The following is a 21,870-nucleotide window of genomic DNA, read 5'->3' as shown; positions in this document are numbered from 1 at the left end:
GAGGAGCAGCATATCAATGAAATATAGGAGTCCAAGAATAGGCCCTCGGGATGCCAGAGAAACTTGTGGAAAAGTGAGAAGAAAAGCATTGCATGTTATTTTCTGGCTATAATTAAGTAAGAACCGAGCAAGATGGTCCTAAAGGACGGCAGTGGAGAACTTTTGGAAAACGAAGGTGTAATCATCCTGCAGATGAGCTGAGAAGGACCTGTGCCACAGTTAAATTGGATCTCATTTGTACATTTGAAGCTAATTTGGAAATAATGACTAGGAGATGCTACACCATAGTTTGAAAAGCCTAACGAAGACAAAGTATGAACAGAAACAGATGATGACGCACTGGGACACATGTTCAGTAGTTGAGGATGCATTGACAACGAAGAGCTATCAAATTGAATACTTGCCAGGCTTATGACAAAGCATTACTTTTCAATCAACAAAAATTACATTGTGAAATAGTTTGTTCGACTCATTTATGGGATGTGGGTGGTTATACCAGCATTTATTACCCATTCCTCAATAACCAAAAGTCATTTAAGAGTCAACCACATCGATGTGGGTCTGGAATCACATGTAGCCATTCTAATTAAGGATGACAAATTTCATTTTTGAAAGGAAATCAGTGAATCAGATGAGGTTATTTTTGGCAGTTTGTCAGGGTTACCATTCGGCTATCTTTTTGACTTCACATTATACCATCCATCACAGTAGGATTTAAATCCAAGTCCTCATTAACCTGGGTTCTTGATTAATATTTTAGTGACGTTACCTCTAGCACTACCATCTCCCCCGCATTCATGCAGCATATCAGTACATAGGTGCTTGTATGCACCATGTGTGCTGACAGCAATTTGCATGCTTATTTCACAAATTGGTCTGTTTGTGATGGTATATTTTAAAGGGTAAGTATGTGATGGTCAGACAACTGAGAAGATTCCACTTTACTTTGCATCTAACCCATTTAAAATGCCCGATGGAGAATGCTGAAGCTTGCCCACTTGTACTGTGCATACATGTTTCAAGAAAGTGACAGATACCACTGCTGAGGTTTTCACTTACATGCTGTACTCTTGAACTTCAGTGTGTGAAATATTATGATACATGCAGATGCAGAAGACTCTCAGGCTAGAATAAGCACAAGAATAACAAAGTATAACACTTTTACTATCCTCACTTTATAAAAGGGTACAGCTTTCACTGGGTGGGAGGCTTCCAATCATGTGAAAAGGAGGGTGTTTGTGAGCTTTCTGGGTTATAGGACTTCATGCATAACAAATAACACTCAGTTCAGAAGGTGAGCACAGTGATGACCAAGATAATAAAATGTGAGGCTAGATGAACACAGCAGGCCAAGCAGCATCTCAGGAGCACAAAAGCTGACGTTTCGGGCCTAGACCCTTCATCAGAGATGAAGGGTCTAGGCCCTTCATCAGAGGGCACAGTGATAACCAATTGTGTATTAAGGGCCATAATTCAGAAATAACCCAGAATTCACTTCTGAAACAAAGTTCTCTAACCCTTCTGGGAAATATATTAGCATTAGAAGACAACTGCTAGCTGGAAGCTTGAGGATTTGTTTGCCACTGTGTTGAGCTTCAACACTGACAAAGAATATGCAATGCTTTAAATGTTAAATGCTGCAAGGTACAATAGCTTCTAACTCAGGTTTGGTCATGCAAAATGGGTCCCAGAAAAAAATGTGTGCAACGGTGAAGGGCACATTCACATTAATCCTCAAACCATTTACATCCTCCTCAATTGCAACCAGGGACAAAGGATTTGAGTAAGTGCAAATGTAATGTCATTGCAGGTGGGACAATATTTGCTAGTGATTTCCTTTTGACAAAACATTTTCAGTCTCATTTGACACATCCCCAACAGCGAGGCGATTAACTCTTCAGCATTAAAGAGAGTCTCAATTTTCCAACTGTTCTATTGTCAACAATTGGTTTGCAATTTTGCCCCTGCAGAACTTCTTAATGGCATTAAATTTTGTTTAAAGTGCCTTCATGTGCAGGAGAATTGACCTTTTGATCATTCAAATTTGCTGAAAAATATTTTTGCTTGGCAGTCAGATATTTGTACTATGATTCTTGAATTGTTGCTGTATTAATGTTTCTTATTGTATATTTCACAGTTTGTGATAATCCTGCACTTTCAGTTTTCTGTATCTTTAATTTGACTTTTCAGTTTACTAATGGTTTAATTTTAATGGTTCTTTTACTTCTGATTTCATCATTGGAACGGCCACTGACAGTCTTTTGGTATTAATCCCCAGGTAGCAATCAACATAGTTCTATCAATGGTGACACCTCTATTACAACTGGCAGCCTTCTGGATGACCATCACTGGCACTCAGTGATCATTGAACGCTATGGACGCAATATCAATTTTACATTAGACCGAGAGACTCAACATTTCAGGACTAATGGAGAATTTGACCACTTGGACCTTGACTACGAGGTAAAGAATAATTGTGTTTTGAACAAAAGGACAAGACATGAACAAAAGATAAGTTAATGCATTCTGTATCAGCCTTCATCGCAAACATGCAGATGTTAAGTGAACTGCAAGTTATTTCTAAGTTTGCTTTAATTTTTTTTTCTTAAACTTTGCAGTTTTATTTTTAAACCTAAATCCTGTGATACTGTCTGTTTTCACATTTGACAATAAAGAATAAAAGGCGGAGTTAATACAGCCAACCTTCTCTGTGATCATGGTATTTTCTAGATGACCTGAGAACTCCATGTTTTAAAATATTTGGCTGATAACTGATCTCAGGAAGTTAACAACTATAAGAACAATGCAATAATAAGGAATTTCTGCATCTGAGAACCAAAGTAATACGTTCTGTATTATGCCAATGGAAAGTATAATTTCTTCCAACTTTACTGACATGGAAGATCACAATATAGTGTAAAGCATGATGCAGGGAACAAGTTATTTGCCTGCTCAGTAGTCATTTATATCAAACTCAATTCACTTTATTTAAAGTACTTTGAGATATTTGAGTATCATGATAAAAAGGTAATGTAGATGGAAATCCTTTGTCTGTAACTGATTTTGAATGAAATTCAAACTAAAACCGAGTTAGAGCTGTTGCAAAACGTTAGTATAATTGCATTCTTAGCATAGTTTCAGTAGAACATTGCTGAAAACTGTTTAGAAATGATGTAATTTTTAGGGCTTCTAGTAGACAGTGGACAAACAGAATCCTGCTATTCTTCTGACAGATTGGTACAAACACAGCAAATAGACAATCGGGAGTGGTTTCACTCTCCTAAGAATCATTTCCATCTTTGTGAGTACTAGAGTCAAATTGCTTCACCCTGTGGAAAGGAGGTGCAAGGAACAGGGTGCATTGGCTATTGTGGTATTTATCTTCTGTGCTGTTCTTCAGTACTGTCGTTTACATGTGCAGGCACACCAATTTTAATACCCACATGCCACCAGGGGAAAAAATAGGTCTGCAATGATTCTTGATGAATGAAGCTAAGGAAAAATTCAAGTCAATTGCCTAAGAGGTTTAAGGGGATGTGAAAGGAGTGATAGGCTCTTGAAAGAAGGCATTAGAAGATAAAGAAAACTTTTCCACATGAAAGTTGTGAATGTTTTACCACAGTCTTATGCAGTTGGTGCTGTGCCAAATACACATGGATACATTATTGACAACATTTTGTGCTCCAGCTTTCTGCTCACTTGCCACTAAATTGTGCCTACTGACTTCTGGCATTTTCATTATGCTACTAGCTGAGTGAAACTTGGGTGAGGACGTAGTGAAAAGCTTAAAAAGAGGTGGTTATTGCAAATTCCCATAATTCATGCACTTTCCTATTCTGTCTTGGGTTTTGAATCCAACTGAACTGTTAACAATACTCTCATCACCTCTAGGCTACAACCAACTCTTAGAATTTTGAAAGACCTCACTGTTTAAATAAAGAACAGACAATATTGTTATAATCAAGACATATCAGCAATACTCTTACTAGCGTATTATTATGACCTGTCTTACTGTTTCAGTCCTACCCATTTATGTTGAGCCTGCATAGTTCAACATCCTGCCTAACTTGGCCACGAAATAAAGTCCTGCTTCATTCTTTTGTTTGCCCTGTTTTGTTTTGCCTCATATTCTGAAGTTGACATAGGGTTGCCCTGATAAGGTGATAATCAAGTACTAGAGATTGTTTTAAATCAACAGTTTAAAAATCTCTGCACATATCTTGACATTTTCTGCTTTTCAACCTTCTTTTAATGTGGTTTTAAGTAACCGAACCAGATCAGGTAGGTGTTTTAAAATGGCAGGCAGGACCCAGATGTGGAGGATAGCCCCAATTTTTGGCAAATCCCCTTTGTGTTGACACAGAGTTAGCAGGGGTGTGAATTCTGATTTCAGCAAGGCATTTTAAAGTTAAGAACATTGATTACATGACAAAATCTCTCTATGCCCAGTGTTAGTGACATAAATATTTAGTGGTTTTTTTAAATAAAGTAACCAACATCAAAGAATTTGTTCAATTTGCTGATGGCAAGTTTCAAACGCCTTGCTTGGAAAACTTTTTTTCAAACGTCAAGCATAACCAAGAATGAGCTGACCGGAGTTGATTGTGGAAGATAATAAATTTAAAACATTCTAATTTATTATATGCATAGTGCAGGAATTTTTTAGCTTTCAAATTACTTCTGTATTTGATTGACGTGCTATGAGATTTTATGAAAAAAATTGACAATTATGATTTTTCATATGCACAGTGTAAGACACCTTTTTATTTATTCTTCAAGCTCAGTTTTGGAGGAATGCCATTTTCTGGAAAGCCGAGTTTTAATGGAAAAAATTTTAAAGGCTGCATGGAATCTATAAATTATAATGGAATTAATATCACTGACCTTGCCAGGAGGGGGAAACTGGATACATCTAAAGTGGTAAGATCATTGATTTGACAATGAGTAAAGTTTGTATTTGTATGCCTATGATGGTGTGACCGATGTTGCACCAAATGGTTGAAAGCAAGGTTTTGTAAAATGAAGAACATAAAAACGTAAATGTGATAATCAATTCACATTAGAAGTAAGGACAAGTACTAGAGATTGTAGATTTGTTTTGTTATTTTCTATCATGCTCTCCCTTCCTGTATGATAAGAACTATTTCTATATGGATTATGCATTCTTCCTTTTGTGTAAGGCAATTTGATAAATGTTTTAGACTTTGTGACAGATAATGCCAGATTAAATCATTTCTGTATGTTACTTCTTACAATAGGCCATTGCTCAGTTATGATGCATCAAACTTAAATCCGGTTATTACATTTTTCTCAACTCTCATTTAAAATTTCACTCTTTCGTCAATGACCTCTTCTGATGTATCAATCCATACTTTGGGTGAACGTGTGAACACGAATCTCTCGCCGGGTTTATACCAAAACTGCTTTGCAAGTGCACTGCTACAAAACACAAAAGAGCAGCCAATGTTGACTGGCCCCTGATTTCCCTCCTCTGCTTGTGACAAGTAGCCATCCTTCCTTTTTGCAAATTTTTATTCCCTTTTTGGTATTGCAAGACATGATTTCAGAAAGTTTGATCAAACATATGTCCACCTCTTATGATAAGATGAGTACTCTGTGGCATCACCACATCCTGCAGGAATTCGAATGACTGTTAATACAAACTTTTAAACGTCATTTTCAAAGATGCTTGTAAACAATTGCAGGGGCCCGCTTGTGACACTGCTCGTGTCTCTACCCCTGGACCAGGAGGCCCGAGTTCAAGTCACACCTTGTTCCAGGTTAATTAGAAAAAAACAGTTTACAACTTTTGCAGATACTTTCAAGACTGGTGAGCCTCCTGTCACTGTACCAGATCGGGAAGTCGGTTCAGCTGTTATCATCCATGTGCCTGTGGAATGAGAGGTTGGCATTGTGCCCCTGATATCATAATTGTGCCCCTGATATCATAATTGTGCATCCAAAGAATGTTCAGCCACATTCAGCACTTCCTTTCCAACCCACCTACTGCTCCTCTCAAAGTTCTGCTTACGGCTTCCCTGACTGTTCAGCTCCCAACCCCATTTCTCACAATCTTTATCCAATCATCTGTCCTGTTCCCTCACTCTTGGGCAATGGAACAGAGTAGTGAGCAGGAGGAAGCGCTGTGAATGGCCAGCAGCCAAGGAAATAATTGAGTAGACTGGCCAAGTTTTGGGAGAAGGGCAGCAAGCAAATTCTTTCCCAGGGATTGAATCAAATTGATTTTTAAAAAATTTGTTAAAATATCTTTACCTGTATCTTAATAATAGAGAAGGTTCTATTCTTGGTAAAAAGTTATTTGTGGTGTCAATAGCAAAGTTGCCACTGGTACCATGACTGTGTGTGTGAGTGCGCCCCCTGTAGCTGCGATGGCAACACATGAAAGTTTTCAAGGACTTACAAATTTTACTTATCTGTACTATTCTGGGTGAGACGTCATCACAGTGTCCTCAAGTTACATAAGGCTCTATATCAGTGGAAGTTCTTGCTTTGTTGTTGGTATGAAATGGCTATCAGTTTGATATGTTGCTATGGATATCTCTGTTAAAATAAATCAATAAGGCTATAGTCTTGCATATAAGTTAGGGGAAGTACTGCAATTGATTCTTGTACACTTGGTGACAAGGAAGACGTGGTTCAAATATTGATTCATGTATCAGACAATAGCTAACATCTAAGTTAGCATGGAATTTCAACTTTGGGAGAACCATGGCTAATCCATATATTTTTACTATGTTATGTCGACAAAGACAAGTCATTTGCATCAGCAAGCAAATTTTAGAAATAACCTATATATAGCCTTACCTCTTATTAATATTTTTGGAGATTGGTCTCATACTGAATTGGAAGCTAGCCATCGGCACTTGGTTATAAAGCTAGCTAGCCCCAGGATATGAATAATGCACAACCCACTCACTGTAAACTTGTCTACTATAAAATTATGTTTAACACAAGACAGTTTGTTGCTGGTTCATCTCAGCAATGCTGAAACTGTAAAAAAATACTCCATCTATGGTGTTTTCAAATACGGCAGATGGTCTACAGCATCACATTGCTGATTTCTGGGAGTAATTATTAATTCCTCTCCTCAGGCATAAAGCCTATCATTATAACAATAGATTTTCAGTCTTTTCCAACTGCCAGTTCCTCAACTGACTATTGGTGGAAGATGTTATAACTTCTGTTCTCAATAACAGTTGCAATAAAACAGGTGTATAATGTGCCAGCAGTTATTTTTAAAAGATCAGCCTTCGTTAACAGAGCCTTTGGTAAGCTATTATAACAGAACAATGGGACATCCATACTGCTGATACAAGTGCCATTTTAAAATGAACAGCTGGAACTGTCTTCACTCAGTAATCATTACTAATCAGGTCAACAAGGAAGCATAGAAAAAACATCAGCGACAGATTGTTTTCCATAAAGTACAAGCTGTGAAAAATCATTTTCTTGTTGATTTGAATCTGCTCTTTTTCAAAGCCTGGAGCGTGAGCAGTTTGTTTTTGTGCAAAACACAAGTACTGAAATCCAATTCTGGATTATTATGTAGACATTGTTTTTGTAAGCAATTACACATTGCAAATATGTTGCGGTGAATGTCAATTTTATTAGCATTGTCATTGTGTTTTGCTTTTGGGATGGAGGTCTTGTAGTGGTAATGCCATTGGATTAAAAATCTAGCAGCCCAAATTAATGCTCTGCAAATGCTGGCTTGGCAGATTGTGAAACTCGAATTGATTCAATAACCCTGGAGTTAAAAATCTAGTGTAATACCAAACAGAGAACCATGTTGTTTGTCATAAAAGTTGTAAAATTGCATCTGGTTCACTAATTTTGTCCAGGGAAGGTGAAAGAAGATTTGCCTGGTCTGGCTTACATGTGTCCCCAGACCCACAACAATGTGTTTGACTCTTAAATGCTGAATGAAATGGCCTGGAAAGACACTCAGTTGTATGTACCCAATGCAAACTCTAAGAAAATGAATGAAAGCAAATGCACCAACTTGGTACTGGAAATAACATTGGCAAAGTGAGCCCTGTCGATCAAAGTCCTGCGCACCATCATCTCAGGGAGAGTTGTCTTGCAAACTAGCAACAGCCTAATATAGATATCTTATGGAATTATACTTTAAAGGCAGTTTCTGAGCTGACAACATCATCTCTGCGTATATCTTGTCCAATCAGTTGCAGGATAAATCCACCAGAGGTATTCACACAGTTGTATGCAGTAGGAAAGGCCCGGCAACATAGTGCTCAACACTTGTGCTTCAAAATTGGCCATGCTCCTTGCCAAGCTGTTGCAGTATAGCTATTGCACTGCTATCAAATGTTGCTTTGCTTACAGTCACAACTGCTCAACGATGCTTAGTTTAGTTTCATTCACTTCCTGTCTTCTTTAAATCCTCGATCCAAACATGGACAAAAGAAGTGAATTGGACAGCTGAGCTGAGAGTACCTGCCTTTGACATCAAGACAGCATTTGACAGAATATGGCATCAAGGACCCCTAGCAAAACAGGAGTCAGTGGAAATTAGGGGAAACATCTCCACTGGTGAGAGCCATACCCAAGACAAAAGAAGATGGTTCTTGGTGTTACAGATCAGTTATCCATACCCGCAGAATATCTCTGCAGAAGTTCTTCTTGGTAATATTCTAAGCCCTTTTATACCCAGCTGCTTCATCACTGACCTTTCCTCCGTCATAACTGCAGAACTGGGGATATTTGCTGATGATTCCATAATCTTCAGCATCATTTGTGACTCCCCAAATATACAAGATGCAAGTTTAGTAATCCAGAGTTTTGTTTAAAGAAAAGACATACTTTGATGAAGTTTTTCAAGTTGCACTCAGCATGACAATTTTTAAGCAACACTGACATAAATAGAAAGTAGTGTTTATACAGTATTAGAGGTCAGTGCTGATTGGTTGGCAAGTAGATGCTGATTGGCAGAGGTTTACTATGGAGAGTGCTCCAGTTAGACGATGACTGACAGTTAACTGCCATATGTTGTTTATATTTAATCCAGAAAAGTTCATTGTGGTTGGTCAAGGCATTACATTGAGAAATGAAACAGAGAATGACTGTCAGCTGTTTTGTTAGGTTAAAACTGTCAATATCTATATATTTATCAGCATACTCAAGATTATTTTAAAATGTTGTCCAATCAAGGAGTCGCATTGAACATTGTACACTGCCCTTTAAATTTTGCATTCATAGTCTGATTGTGTACAGTCAGTTTGTTGCCTGTTGTTAGCAGCCAAGAGAACATAATTTTTGATAAGAGCCATCTGTTTTAGGGACACATGAGCTTTGCACCTAGCATTGTGCTAACATTGAAATTCATATATCACATTAATTATTTGTATGATAGGCAAAATTTCTTTCTGTGATAAGGAAATCATGTTTGACCAACTCAATGGAGAAATTTGAAGGAGTAACATTTGCTGTGGTTGATGTTACTCCTTCAAATGTTACTTCTTCAAGAGAGCTTGTTGACATAGATGTCCAAAAGGGATATGACAAAGTGGCACCTGTAATATTGTGCAAAGTAGGAGCTCAAGTGTAGGGAGTAACAAATTAGCACATATACAAGATTGCTTGGCTGGCAGAAAACAGAGTGTTCAAAAGTGGGTCTTTTTCTGATTGGACAAATGTGACAGGTTCAGTACTAAGCAATGACTTCGATAATGGGAGTGAAGGTTGAAAGCAAATTTTGGAGATGACTCAGGCAGGTAAGCTGTGAGGAGGACACGGACATGTTAAGACAAATATATGGGCAAAATATATTGGGCAAATGATTGGGCAAAAATCTGACTAATGAAATATAATGTGGAAAAATGTGAAGTTTCTCAATTTGGCGGTAAGTAAAAAGGAAGAGCATTACTTAATTAGAGAATGACTGTGGAATTCCAAGGTGCAGAGAGATCTCTGTGTTCCTGAGCACAAATTGCAAATGTTTAGGCTGAAACTACAAGTAATTAAGACATTTAAGACAATGCTGCTTTTTATTTTGACTGGAATGTAATATAGAATTGGAGAAAGAGCTGGTTGTAATGGCTCAATTAGGTGCAAAACATAAAGATAGAAAGATGAAAGAGGTTCTGTTGAGCGAATATGAACAGCTAGGGGCTAAATTATAAGCAGAATCAAAAAGGTGATAATCCCGGGATTGCTACCTGAGCCACAAGCCAGTTAGCACTGGGCCAATAAAATTAAAGAGATATACGCATTGCTCAAACATTTGTCTGGGAGAAATAGGTTCAAATTCATGGGACATTGGTATCAGAACTGGTGAAAGAGGGAGCTGCTCCAATGGGACAGACTCATGCAGGGACCGGTGTCCTGGCGAATTGCATAAATAGGATTATGGATAGCAGAAATAGGGGATGGGGGTTGCCTTGTTATGAAGAAATAAAATTAAATAGATGGCAAGAAGCAATGCAGGATTAGAAGGCTTAGAGTCTGTGCTGGGTACAGTTGAGGAACTATAAAGGAAAAGAAGTCCCTGATGGGAGTTATGTACAAGACTCCTAACAGTAATCAGAATTTGGGGCAGAAAGTAAATGAGTAGATGGAAAAAGATATGTAAGAAATGTGATATTACAATAATCATGGGGAATTGCAATATGGTAGTGGATCCCAAGAGGTGGAATTTATGGAATGTCTTGATGGTTTTTGAAAGCAGGGCTGGCTGTTGAGGAGTTTTGGGCTGGACTCAATAGAATTTACAAGGAATGAGGAGAGATATTGAAATTTACAGAATATGGATAGACCTAGAAAGCATGGATATTTCAACTAGTAAGAGGCTTGGCACAGAACTGAGAGTGTAAGCATGACCCTAAAGATGCGAAGCAATTCCTTCAATCAGCGGGTGGTAAATCTTTGAAACTCATTGCCACAGAAGGTTGTGGAGGCCAAATCACTGAGTGTATTGAAGACAGAGATAAATTGTTCTTGTCTAGAAAGCAGACGAGAGGCTACGGAGAATGACATTGAGAAACATATCAGCTATGGTTGAATGGTGGAGCAAACTTAACTGGCCTAATTCTGCTCTAATATCAATGGTCTTATGGTCTGTTATCTTTCAGTTTTATCATGCATTGGTGAAACCACGTCTGAAGTACTGAGTACAATTTGGCTTTCCTTATTTAGGAAGGATGCAAATGCATTAGAGGCAGTTCAGAAAAGTTCTAATAGATTGATACCTGGACTGATCAATTCATCTTATGGAGAAAGTTAGGCAGATTGGGCTCGTTTCTAGTGATGTTCAGAAAAGCAACGGGTTCTTGATTGAAGTGTACTTGATTCTGAACAGCTGTTGTCATGCAGAGGTGACGTTCCTACCTTTAAGACAGGTGTCTTGGTTCCAATCCAACTTGGTCCAGAAGTGTGTCATAATAAGTGGCCGAGCAATTTAAAATGAGTTTATAGATACTGCATTGCTATTGAAATGCAATTCCTGAATAGCATTCTCGTATTTGACGGAATCCCTCACCATGTAAGTGGAAACTATATACCACCTGGCAGCTTGTTGCTTTTACAGACAAGTTCAGCAGTGTGTATTTATGCTTGCATCTAAGTCAGGTTGCCCAGTCATGATGAGCAGCAGGTCCAATGGATTTGAAGTTGGATCCATCATTAAGAATGGCATATATTCTGTCAATATAATTACTGCTGTTATGGATGACCATTCCTGACCCTTTGTCAGGTTTATTGATGTGAATTGGCCTTGAAGCTTTGCAGGGAGGCAATGGCCTAGTGGTCTTTACATCTGGACTGCTAATTCAGAGACCCAGATTTTCTAGGGACCTGGGTTTGAATCCCTCCACAGCAGATGGTGGAATTTGAATTTGGTAAAGAAAGCTTGGAATTAATAATCTAATGAAGACTGTGAATCCATTGTCAATTGTTGGAAAAACCCATCTAGTTCACTAATGTCCTTGAGAGAAGGAAACTGCCATCCTTACCTGGTCTGGCCTGCATGTGACTCCAGACCAACAGTAGAGTGGTTGCCTCTGAACTGCCCTCTGGGCAATTAGGGATGCCTTCATTTTACTAATGAATAAAAAAAAGTTGCCACATTTTTTTCTGTGAGTGCACATTGGACAGGTTATTCAGAACCCTCCCATATGCATGTTCTAGATCAGTTGGACATGTTTTCAAGGATTCAGCATCTTCAGTAGATTCTGATTTGTGGCAGGATAGCTAGGAGCTTAGAAGGTCGAACTCAGAAAATGCATCTTCCTGTTTGATGTGGAACGAAGGGGTAGGCCAAAAGTGAAAGCCAGTGCAAGGAATAACGCTTTGTTCTCAGAGACGACAAAGAGCAGTTTATATCATATTTAGTGATATTGTTAATTGTGTTGCTTATGCATGAATGAGCTTACATGTTGGGCATGTTTCAAATAGATGTTTCTTGTTTGGTCATTGACTGAAACTCGGTAACAACACAAGTGGATCAATATTTTACAAAACGAAGAAATTTGCATACTACAGACCACGTACACCTTAGGGCGTGGCATAAACTAATAACCCTATTATCAAGTTTTGCAAGTTACCTTGCAAAAACAATCATTTAATTATGGAACTGTTTCTCACCTTGGCATTACCAGTATGCTTAAAAATGAAAACCAGCACAATGTATTGCGTAAATATCCATAAGACATAGGAGTGGAAGTAAGGCAATTCGGCTCAACGAGACCACTCTGCCATTTAATCATAACTGATGGGCATTTTAACTCCACTTGCCTGCACTCTCCCTATAGCCCTTAATTCCTTGTGAGATCAAGAAATTATTAATCTCTGCCTTGAAGACATTTAACGCCCAGCCTCCACTGCACTCCGTGGCAATGAATTCCACAGGCCCACCACTCTCTGGCTGAAGAAATACCTTGTCATTTCCGTTTTAAAATTACCCCCTCAATTCTAAGGCTGTGCCCACTGGTCCTAGTCTCCCTGCCTAACAGAAACAACCTCCCAGCGTCCACCCTTTCTAAGCCACTCATTATCTTGTAAGTTTCTAATAGATCTCCCCTCAACCTTCTAAACTCTAATGAATACAATCCCAGGATCCTCAGCCGTTCATCATATGTTACAACATTTGCTAAATTATCCCAAGTATATTAAGACTTAGGCTGACAACTAATTTAGGATTGTTGCGCTCACATTGCAATTCATTATTATGTACTGGAAGCTGCATGCATTAATATAGAGGGCCCTCTTCTTGCAGACAGAAAGAATTAGTGTATACCTTGTGTTTCAACAAAACAAAGCTGGTGACAGCTGACCTCAGGTTCATTCCTCAGGTTATGGCCTTGACTAATCAAAGTTAATCTGCCTGGTGTAAAGTTTAAATACAGCATGGCAGTTAACTGTTTATCATTATCTATTTGGTATATTTTCAATGGCAATGCTTCTACAAATCATAGACCACCTGACAATGAATCAGTGCTTTTCTCTAATGGAGTATGTATTTTCTTCCTTTCCCTTTATCTTTAATATCGCTGGTGAATTGTCCTGATGAGTGCAATATGAAAAGCTTTGATCTGATGTTTCTTTTTATCTGCAATTCTCCTTAAATAGTGAGGCAGTCCATGCCGATATGCAACAAGACCTTGTCCACATTCAGACTTGAGCTGGTAGAGATAATTAACATCAAAATAATAGAAATACCAGGTAATCTCAATCAAAAGAGAACTGCATCCTTGAAATTCAAGAACATTATAATTTTGGAATCACCCATTAACAACAAAATAACAGTTACCATTGTCCAGAAATCTGAACTGAACCAGTAATACAAGTGCTGTGGCTACAAGACCAGTTAAAGGCTAAGAATTATGATCAGAGATAATGGGAACTGCAGATGCTAGAGAATCCAAGATAACAAAGTGTGTAGCTGGATGAACACAGCAGGCCAAGCAGCATCTCAGGAGCACAAAAGCTGACGTTTCGGGCCTAGACCCTTCATCAGAGCTCTGATGGAAGGGTCTAGGCCTGAAACGTCAGCTTTTGTGCTCCTGAGATGCTGCTTGGCCTGCTGTGTTCATCCAGCTACACACTTTGTTATCAAAGGCTAAGAATTCTCTAATTTACCTCCTGTCTCCCCAAAGCACATCCACCATCAACAAGGCATACCTTGGGATTTTGATGTAATGATCTTCACTTGCCTGGATGAGTACAGCTCAACTACACTCAAGAAGCTCAACACTCTAAAGCATTCCACTTGACTGTCATACCTTAAACATTCACTTCCTTTACCACTGATGCATCGTGGCAGCAGTGTCTACTATCTACAAGATGCATAACACAAATCACTGAGGATCCTTTGATAGCACCTTCCGAAACTGTGACCCTCATCACCTAGAGGAAAGGGTAGCAGATGCGTGTGAACACATCTGCACTCAAGTTGCCTTCCAACCCACACATCATGCTGACTTGGGACGGTATTGCTGTTCACTGTCACATGGTTAGAATTTTGGAAATCCTTCCCTAACATCACTGCAGATGTACTGCACTCAAACGACTGCAGAGTTCAAGGAAGCAGCTCACCCCACATTCCCAAAGGCCATAAATGCTGTCCTAGCCAGTGACATCCACTTCCCATTAACAAATAAATAGTTAAAGGTATGTAGCACATTCATTGATCATGGAATACTGTCTGATGAGGATGCTGAGGAAACATTCATGTTTCCTTTACGATTCAATGTGGAAGAAAAACACAACACCTTTTCCATACTTTAAGGCGAGGAATGAGCCAATTTTATGTTGTATGGCTTCAGCATTAACACATACATTTAAAATCACTTGTTAAATCTTGCAAGTTCCTGCCACTGTATTCCCTTAGAATAAAGGGCACATGCGACAATGAAGACTTGGCATGGACATGCGTGGCCACTTGGCCTTCCCTTTGCTATAACAATTCTGGTTCTGTGAATACTATTTATTTTCCCTGTACAACGTTTGGTGCTAATTCATTGGCCCGATACCGAATGTAGCATTCCAACTTCATCATACTAACACTGCTCAACTGACAAACTAAAACATATGTCCTTGTTAAAACTGACTTTTACAGTTATTTATGAGAAGAAACATGAAAATGAATTTATTCTGCAGGTACATAAATTATAAAAGGAAAATGAAGATTCATAACTATTGAGCCACAAGGAGTTACCTAGATAATGAGATAGGAGAAGACCTGAATATATATTCCAACATATTTATGAGTAGTCACCATGAATTTTAGAAGGGAGAATCATGCTTGACCAAAGTCGTTCAATTTTTTTCAGAGGTAAGAAAGAGGAAACAAAATAATGCAGTGGATGGGATTTATATAAGCTTGGCCTGCTGTGTTCATTCAACTCTCCACCTTGTTATCTCAGATTTTCCAGCATCTGCAGTTCCTAATGTCTCTAAAAAAAATCTTTATCATCTTTCATAACATTCAAACATGTTGAAGTATTTTGCAGATAATTGAGTCATTTTGAAGTTTAGTCCCTTCTGTAATGAAGGAATTATAACCACCAATTTTCAGGCACCATGGTCCCGCCAATTATTGATCAGAATACTGAGAGCAGTTCCCGTGCTCTTCCTCAAAGTACTGCTGTGGGGTCTTATTATCAACCTAAAAGGGCAAATGGACTCAACTTCCCATTTCATTTGAAAGATGTCAGTTTTTGTTCATGCAGCACTGCACTACCAAACCAGTTTTGGTGCTTAGGTTCTGAGCAGGGGTTGAACTTTTTACCTCAAAAATGAGAAAGGAGCATGCTTCGAACTGAGAAACAACAAGGAAGGAAAAACAGACGGTAATGTTAACTGCAAAGGTGTTTGTGAAAAGAAAGATTTTGTTTAGCAGGCTGTTGGCTATATTTAGATAGCAATCTTTGTTTCTTATTTTTCTTTCCAGGGTAATCTGAGTTTCTCCTGTGTGGAATCTCGTGCTGTACCTGTGTTTTTCAATAGCAGCAGTTATTTGCAGTTGCCTGGGCACATGAACCAGGACTTGTTTTCCATCAGCTTTATGTTTCGAACATGGAATCCCAACAGTCTGCTACTTTTCAGCAAATTTGCCCCGGGTTATGGAACAGTGGAAATCAACCTTAGTGATGGAAAAATCAGCATTAACATCAGCATCAATCAGACAAAGTTGAACACCATTGAGATGTCTGCAGGTATGTGAAAAAACAAATAACAACAATTGAAATCTTCAGCAAAGCTTAGAAAAAGTTGTAAATATTAAATGTGAAATTATGTGTGAGAATCACTCATGGGATCTCTGGCAAAAGAAGGTCACAAAAGAATCATAAATCTTTATATCACGCTTCATGTTTTTGCTGCTATTTTCCTGCTTTATAAATGTAAACTGGTGGAAATTACTTCAGGACTGAGTGTGCGCAGTTGTTGGCAGGAATGCCTGAATTTTTATTCTGTATGTATCTAATTTAGTCTATAGTTTGCTGTTAGCATTATCTTGAAATCTACAGATTAAATTCCGTAGATGTCAGTCCTAACCAAAGTTTTTTTTTAACAGTTCCTGTCAGAAAGGGGCTCAATTAAGAGCTTGCCCAACTGGAGGATTCCTAGTTGAGTCAGATTGGCCTTTTGTATTCGGAGTTTATGAAACTAGCTAACTTAGTGTGAATTGGCATTTGAATTTGACAAACTGGCCTGCTGGGGTTAGGCGTTTAAAAGAGTTAAGAGTGGGAAGAGAAAGAGACGTTCTGTTGCTTTTGTCTGATCTTTTACAGCCTCCAGAAATACATTCTTATTCTACTGCAGCAGGAGCAGCCAGTTAATTGGTTAATATCTAGTAAGTGGTGAAAGTTTATTCTACCTCGAAGGTTCAAAATCATAACACAATGGGTAGAAGGGATAATGAAATATATAGAAATTTCATATGAAGTTGAATACAATAATGAAATACTTCCTTAGAACATATTAAGGATTGCTAGACAGGTGCTGTGTCACAATTGCAGCATGTGGGAATTCCCAGATGCCTGTTTGACCCAGAATGAATATTATCTGTGACAAGCATTTGAAGTTTCAGCAGCTTCAGCAGAGACCTTATGAGCTGTGTACTGAAATATAGACACTGCGACACATAAGAAAGGGGGAAATTTACTTGGATTCTTTGTCCCAGGAAGTAGTCACACCTCTTCGGGTTGAATCATCTGAAGCAGTCAGTATTAGGGTCAGGAGAGTGTGACTGTGAGTGAGATTGCAAGTGAGACAACTAGGAGGATGCAGGGGGCAGGAGCACAGGAACCTCAGCCTTTCACAGTTGTGCAATAGTTTGGCGGTTCTTTACGCTTTTCTGGATGAGAGTGAGGACTTTAGGGGGCTGAACTAACTGACCATGACATTATGATGCAAAAAGCCACTTAATAGGTAGAAATCAAGAAGGAATGTAGTGGCAGTAAGGAATGTTATAATGAGGAGGATTGACACTACTCTCTGCAGCAAAGTGCATGACTCCAGGTGTTACCTGCTCAGTGTCAGGGTTCAGAACTGAAGGTTGGGGGCTAGGGGCAGACCTTCGAGTGCGAGATAGGAGATTGAGCCATTATGGTCCATGTAAATACTGATGACCTAGGTTGAACAAACATGGAAGTTCTGCATAGGCAGGAGGAGGAGTAAGGTGCCAAATTAAGAAGCAGTACCTGAAAGGTCATAATCTCTGCAATAGTCCATGGGCCACATGCAAATTAGCATAGTGCAAGTCAGATTAGAAAAATGAGAGCGTGGCTCAAGAACAGATGTGGTGGAATTGGTTCCAGTTTGTGGGGCATCAGCACTTGGGAAAGTGGAATCTTTATCAATAGCACAATGTCCCCCTGAACTGTGCTGGGTTCAATGTATTTAGGGAAGAGAATAGGTGTTAATAGATCTTTATCAAGTTGGGAAGATGAAATAAGTGGTGCACCAAAGAGATTGGTGCTGGGACCTTAACTGCTTATTATTTACATGAACGATTTAAATGAAGGGCCAGAATGTATGGTTGCCAATTTTGCTTACGGCACAAAGACCGGCAGGAAAATAAGTTGTGAAGAGGACACAATGAGATTACAAAAGATATCACCAAATTTAGTGAGTAGGGCCAGATATGGCAAGTGGAGTATAATGTGGGAAAATGTGAAGGTGTCCATTTTGGCAGGAAGAATATGCTAAAAGCGTACAATTAAACAATGAGATATTGTAGAGCTCTGAGATATCAAGAGATCTGTGTGCCTTTGTGCATGAATCAAAGAAAACTGGATTGCAGAAACAACAGGCAATAAGGAAGGCAGATGGAGTTTTGACATTTAATGGAAAAGTAATAGAGTATAAAACTGGGGAAGTGTTGCTGTAATTGTATGAGGCATTAGTGACACCACACCTGTAATATTGTGGACAATTTTGGACCCCTTACTTGAGGAGGGTTGTATTTGCATCAGAGGCAGTTCAGAGCAGACTCACTAGATTGACCAAAGAGATGAGGAGTTTTCCTTTTGAAGTGGGATTGAGTAATTTAAGCCTATTCTCGGGGGCTTAGGACAATGAGAGGATGTCTCATTGAGACATATAAGATGCTCAAGGGTTTCAGTAAGAGGCCTCATGTGAGGCAATCTAGAATGAGAGGTTCTACTTTTAGGCTAAGAGGTATCGATTTAACACAGACGAGGAGAAATTGCTACTCTCAGAGGATCATGGATCTGTGGAATTTGCTATCTGAGAGTGTGGTGTTAGCTGGGACATTGAGTAAATTTGAGGAGGTAGACAGATTTTTACAATGTAGTGGGTGGCAGTGTTATGAAGAGCAGAAAGGAAGTTGTAGTTGAGGCATAAAAATGTTTGGTGAATATAGATCAGCCATGCTGATATTAAATGGTGGAGCATGAGTTCAGCCACGTTCTTGTTGAATGGCCAAGCAGGCTGAAGGGACTGAATGGCCAACTCCTGTTCCTGATTCCTTCCTTTTGGATAATAGGTGCATCATGTACAGTTGACATTCCGTTACACCTGAATCCATCTGGTTTAGAAACTGTATTGACTGATGCTAATTCAACTTCTAGTTAGTGCAGTTAGGAGCACAACACTTATATTACTGGACTAGTAATCCAGAAGGCTTAAATGTATGAACTTAAGGCATGGTCCAAATTCCATTGCAAATGTTGAGGATTTTCAATTCCTTTGACTAAATTAATCTGTAATAGAAAACCAATATCAGTAACACTGACATGAAACTGCTGATCGTTATAAAAGCTCATCTTGTTCAGTGGTGTCGTTCAGGGAAGGAAGCTTACTGTCCTTTCCTGTGCTGATCTTTTAGTGACTCCAGAGATTTCAGAAACATACTTGCCTCTCAGCAATTTCCTGAAATGCCTCACAAACCACCCAGCCACATCAAACTGCCACAAAGAAATAAAATGAGAAATATTTGGCATTTGCCTGGTCTTGGACGTAACAAAGCTATGCCCAGCCAATCACACAAAGTCCTTCTCACTCTGGTCTGGGAGCTGTATCAAAATTGAGAGAGATGACCCCCAGACTTATCATGTAACAACCCAATGTTATGAATGCCATCACACTTATTGAATCATGCTTTACAGCCAACATCCCAGATACATCTATCATTATACAAGACCTAGTGGTACAATAGTATACAGTTCCGAGAGAAAAGGAGTATTTAACATCAATTCTGGACCCAAGTTTATCTTATGGGATCAAGACAGACATGAGTTAGAAAACACTTGCTGATTCCCACCTTCTTCCTCCTTTAGAGATGAATTCTACATGATTGAACATCAATTGGAAAAGTGTTGAGGGTGGTTGGAGTAGTTAAGGTGGAGAACTTGAATATCCACCATGAAGAGTAACTCAACAGCACCATAGCTAAATGAGCCACCTAAATTTCAAAGGACAGACTAGAAGAATGGTAGACACTTGGGGGAGCCAGCTTGTGAGAAAAAGCTACGTGAATTTGTCCTCACCAGTCCAGCTGTTGAATTTCCATCTGCTCATAACAGTGTTAGCAGGAGAGTTCACTACATGGTCCTCATGGACAAAAGATTCCGTCTCTCCACTGAGAGCATCCTTCACCATGTTTTGCTGCACTTTCGCTGTGCTAAGTGGGATAAATCAGATCAAATCCAAAAGTTAAAAGCTGAGAAATCCATGAGGTGCCCTGGGCCAGCAGCAATAGAACTGAATTCAACCACAACCTGTAGCCTCATGGCCTGGCATATCCCTCATTCCACAACTACGTATAAACCAAGTGAACAATTACAGTTCAAGAAGAAATGTAAGAGAGTATTTCAGGAAGAACATGAGGCATACCTGCAAATGAGGTGCCAACCTGATGAAATTACAACAAATACATGCTAACTGGATGCAATATTCTTGAAATTAAACTGAACTGTCCTCAAAAATCCATGTCTCCAATAACTGGTCAGTAGCTGGGCGTTCCGTAATGTAAGTCACCTCTAACATATGAAGCAATGGTGATATCATTATGTTTTCCAAACATCCAACCTCATTAAAGGATTTCCACAAACTCTCAGAAAGAAACTAAATGTTCCGTAATAAAATAATTTCCATTTTTATTGTGTAAGCAATTTAAAGATTGGGGTATGCTCAAATGATATTGGCATAATATAAAATATTCTACAAAACATTACTTTCTAAAATAAAAAAAATTCTGACATTTTCTAATTAGTTGTTTGTCAGTGCTCCATGCAGATCAAGGAATTTTTTCAGTGTCACTTCTAAATTCTAGAGTTTTACTCTAGTCATGTATTAAAAATCCATTTAACCTGATCGATCCAGGTGTAAAATTTTCAGGAGTTTCTAATGGTGATGACGATGATGTGCCATTATAGTGGTCAAGTTCATGTTTACATTTCCTTTGAGGCTGAGTACTCTACTGTTTAATTGCCAGTTGCTATTCTGAACAAGGACAAGGAAGTGTTTCAATACTCAATGCACCTTTCAACTAATATAATCTAATTCACACAGTTATAATCCCCTAGTCCTTCTTTTGTCATCCTTTGTCAGTAAGTTTTAGTTTACAGTAAGTGGGATTTATACCTATGTAATACACACTTGCTCATCACAATGTGACATTGATCATCACAATGAGAAATTCAGTTGAATAAAACAAAGAACTGGGGAAGCTGAGATATGAAACAAATGAAAACAGAAATTAGAGGTTAAGTTCAGCATGTCAGGTGATATCTGTGGAGAAAGAAACACAGTTAATGTTTCAAATCTAGTGACCCTTCTTCAGAATTGTTTAGAATGGTCACTGAATTCAAAACATCAACTTTGTTTCTGTCTCTAAGTGCTTCACATGTGCGTCCAGTAACAATCAACAAGTAGCAACAATATATTGACATCCACAACTGATATGAATCAAAAGAGGTAGTTATTAAAGTGTATGGGGTAACTTTACTATTGCATCCTGTTTTAACCCCACAAGGAACAAGAGAACATAAATTGATCCCAAGGTCTGAGCTATGACAAAAGCATAGAGAGGCCTGTTTTGACAGTTAATCATATAATAATAAATAAATTGTTAAGTATGAAAAGAAAAGTAAGCCAGAATATTGCTGTTTAAATTACAATGCTGCTGTGGAATGGAAAAACATGGTTTTAAACTGAGAAAAGAGTAATTTTAAGACAGACGTTTTAAAAAAAAACTTCTTCAAAGGAAATTGCACTCATATTAATAAGAAACTACCAGGCGTAGACATGGAAATTGTCACAAAAACTGGAGAGATGTTAAATTTTCTCTGAATAGATGATTTGGTCTTTGAACCTCTTTGCCTGTATCGCTGAGGCATTTCACACTTAAACAGAAGGAGGTGTCTGAGG

At 38.6% G+C, this 21,870-nt stretch overlaps 1 protein-coding gene across 4 annotated transcripts in view; it reads left to right on the top strand.

The window, feature by feature from the left end:
- LOC125465171 (contactin-associated protein-like 2) overlaps positions 1 to 21,870 on the top strand; it is a 1,711,179-nt gene that overhangs the window by 766,035 nt on the left and 923,274 nt on the right. For all 4 annotated transcript variants that reach the window (XM_048558395.2, XM_048558386.2, XM_059638055.1 and 1 more), the window contains exons 6-8: positions 2,279 to 2,463; positions 4,780 to 4,920; positions 15,926 to 16,190. In XM_048558395.2, coding sequence (XP_048414352.1) covers positions 2,279 to 2,463; positions 4,780 to 4,920; positions 15,926 to 16,190 — 591 coding nt within the window. The remainder of the gene's footprint in view (positions 1 to 2,278; positions 2,464 to 4,779; positions 4,921 to 15,925; positions 16,191 to 21,870) is intronic.

This window comes from Stegostoma tigrinum, chromosome 2, assembly GCF_030684315.1.
Source record: "Stegostoma tigrinum isolate sSteTig4 chromosome 2, sSteTig4.hap1, whole genome shotgun sequence".
In the NCBI taxonomy this organism is placed as follows: domain Eukaryota; kingdom Metazoa; phylum Chordata; class Chondrichthyes; order Orectolobiformes; family Stegostomatidae; genus Stegostoma; species Stegostoma tigrinum.
The sequence above is the reverse complement of the archived record's forward strand: the minus strand, read 5'-3'. Positions and strand labels throughout refer to the sequence as shown.